At 40.0% G+C, this 3,253-nt stretch overlaps 1 protein-coding gene across 1 annotated transcript in view; it reads right to left on the reverse strand.

Moving 5' to 3' along the window:
* LOC107561129 (cAMP-dependent protein kinase type II-beta regulatory subunit-like) overlaps nt 1–2,071 on the reverse strand; it is a 10,758-nt gene extending 8,687 nt beyond the window's left edge. Inside the window, exons 1-2 of the mRNA XM_016245497.1 lie at nt 1,720–2,071; nt 824–859 (exon numbers count right to left, since the gene is read on the reverse strand). Coding sequence (XP_016100983.1) covers nt 824–859; nt 1,720–1,981 — 298 coding nt within the window. The 5' untranslated portion in view covers nt 1,982–2,071. The remainder of the gene's footprint in view (nt 1–823; nt 860–1,719) is intronic.
* Between the last annotated feature and the right edge of the window lie 1,182 nt (nt 2,072–3,253).

The following is a 3,253-nucleotide window of genomic DNA, read 5'->3' on the forward strand; positions in this document are numbered from 1 at the left end:
CGTGTTTGTAAGAAACAAATTCATCATAATCATTCAAAACTTTAAACAATTGCTTCTGGCCAAAATAATGCTTCCTCCAGTGAAAAAGTCCTTCATCTCCTGTTGTCTCTCACATCAAAATCCACCCACATATTTGTTTAGAGCTGTTTTGGACTGTTTTTGCTTGTAAACGGTGCTTGATCTGTGCAGATTTCTCTCCTGATTCAGATGAGACAAATGTTTCATTGCAGAAAGCAATATTATGGATATAGGACTTGCATTTGGAAATGATGGATTTGTTTCTTACAAACACGCAGCTTTTCGCTTCACTAGGCATTAACTGATGGACTGGAGTGCTGTGGATTACTTGTGGATTATTGTGTTTTTATCAGCTGTTTGGACTCTCATTCTGACGGCACCCATTCACTGCAGAGGATCCATTGCTGAGACACTGATGCAATGCTACATTTCTCCAAATCTGCTGAAGAAACAAACTCATCCTAATCTTGGATGGCCTCATGGTGAGCACATTTTCAGCAATTTTATATTTTAGGTGAACTATTCCTTTAATTCTCTTTGGTCACCAAATCAGGTTCAACAGTAAATTACTATGATATAAGCAATAATATAAATCTTCATAGAAAGCTCTTATGCAGATGTTATTTATGTGATGAATGCACTTGACATGTCGATTTGACTAGATTGAATTTACTACATTTTAAGTTTTATTTTTTATTTTCAGGAACCCGATAATGATGCACCTAAAACAGGAGTTCATAATCATGTAACTGAAACTGACTGGTACATGCATTTGAACCGCATTGCCGGAAATGGACAAACTCACCAGAAGCTCTCCGGACAAATCTGTTGAAAACTGGAGCTGAAAGGAAAGAAAGAAAAATTACTCATATAGTGCATTACAGTAAAACTGAATATTAATGCCTATAACATATTTAATTCAATATGCCACAGTAATGGCCTAGATGGATCAGTTATCACACAGCCTGACCAAAATCTAATCTTAATTGATACTCCCTCTGATTGACACACATCACATGGTCATAGAAACACAAAGCATTTGCATGCGCAAAACAATCCAGGAAAAGGCCTCGTGCCAATATTTTGTCCTAATGCACACAGGGCCTAGCATCATTTTGATGAATATGAACCAGATCGTCCATAAAAAAAAGCAATCAAATTAGAACGCTTAGATGATAAAAACGGGAAGTGCAATAACAAAAATATCATTTAAAGCCAATTAAGCCTGGTCTTTTGTTCCGCAAAAAAATGAGATGTGTGATCATGCATTACCAGTGAACAAAAGAGCAGTGTTTTGAGCATTAAAGCATACGCTATTGTGTATCTATAACTGGGGATCTAGCTGATGCGATGGACGCAGCGTCCTAGTCTCGCAATGAATGACACAGGGCCTAGCATCATTTTGATGAATATGAACCAGATCGTCCATCAAAAAAAGCAATCAAATTAGAACGCTTAGATGATAAAAACGGGAAGTGCAATAACAAAAATATCATTTAAAGCCAATTAAGCCTGGTCTTTTGTTCCGCAAAAAATGAGATGTGTGATCATGCATTACCAGTGAACAAAAGAGCAGTGTTTTGAGCATTAAAGCATACGCTATTGTGTATCTATAACTGGGGATCTAGCTGATGCGATGGACGCAGCGTCCTAGTCTCGCAATGAATGCAGGAAGAGCGCACGCACGCACGCATGAATTACCTACGAATTCTTCATCATCCTCCTCTTCCTCTCCGTTTTCGGAGTCGATCTGCATGGCCTCCTCGATGAAGTTGACGGCTTTCCCCGCTCGCGCGGCTGAATTGAGCGCATTGCCGAACGCGCCGCCGCGGCTCTCGTTCTCCTTGAGACGCGTGAAGTACTGCAGCGCGAACTCCAGCAGGTCCCCCGGCTGGTTCCTGAGGACCTCCACGGTAAAGCTCTGCAGAAGCTCGGTCAAGCCCTCGGGGATTTCTATACTCATTTCCTGACGGTGAAATGTGCGCAAAATTCGGCCCGATCTTGCGCGTAAAACAGTCGGTCCCGTCTCGCCGCGTCAGCTGAGAAGAATGACCCGCAGACGCGTCAGAGTCAAGCCCTCGGGGATTTCTATACTCATTTCCTGACGGTGAAATGTGCGCAAAATTCGGCCCGATCTTGCGCGTAAAACAGTCTGTCCCGTCTCGCCGCGTCAGCTGAGAAGAATGACCCGCAGACGCGTCAGAGGCAACGCGACGGATTTCTCACTGTTCCACCATCTGCGTCTGCGTCCTCTCGTGTCCGACCGCGTCCTCTAATTTGCAGGTGTATAAATGGCAGGGAATTCAAGAGCTGGCATCCCTTTTTTGCGTTGCGTTGCTGGCTACAGGAAAGCCGCCGCGCAAGTGATGCGGGAAACCATGACAACCAGCATTTGCGCAGGAGGAACGCGAACGCGTACGCGACGCGATGAGCTAGAACGCAACGCGAGCTCTTGAATAATCACTGCGATGTAGGACATAGGACGTTTTTGGACGCGTACCATGGTATACTATACTATAGTATTGTTTTAGATCACCATATTGCAGTGTATGTAAATAGCACAGGCCTATATGAATATGGAAATCATTCAGGACTATGGTAGGGAAGACCGGGGCTAGTTGTCACACTTTTTTCTCTTTTACATATACTTCTCAAGATTTATTTAAAGGCACCTTCAGTGCAGAAACAAACTTGACTACTAAAATAAGTAAATGGCAACCAGCAGCCCACTGCTGAATTAGACTATCCCCTACTCTATCCACATTTCAATCTTCTCTTAAAACATTTTTTTTTTCTCAGGCATATGCTTAATTTGATCATATTTTAGCTTTAATTTTGCATGGTAATGTTTTGTTTTGTTTTAACATTATACATTTTTGTTCTGTTTTCTTTTGATTTATTTTATTAGTATTTCAATTGTATTGTGTGAGGATGTTTTTGTCTGGTATGTTTGGTCAGCTTTTATGTTGTTTTAAAGGGCTATATAAATAAACTTGACCTTGACCTAAATACAAATAAGTTGATATACCTTTGACATAAAATAAATCATGAAATTACAAAATAAAAAGGTAACAAAAATAGAATTTTGTCCGTCAGAAACTTAAATAAAATAATTTAATATAAAATAAAAAAATTATAAATATCATATAAACTAAAATTACAATATAGAGTATGTAGGCTATATATAAATATTATATAAAATTACAATATAGGCTACAGTATGAATCTCCTGTGA

The sequence above is a fragment of the Sinocyclocheilus grahami genome, unplaced genomic scaffold (assembly GCF_001515645.1).
Source record: "Sinocyclocheilus grahami isolate Dianchi unplaced genomic scaffold, SAMN03320097.WGS_v1.1 scaffold759.1, whole genome shotgun sequence".
NCBI classification, from domain to species: Eukaryota; Metazoa; Chordata; class Actinopteri; order Cypriniformes; family Cyprinidae; genus Sinocyclocheilus; species Sinocyclocheilus grahami.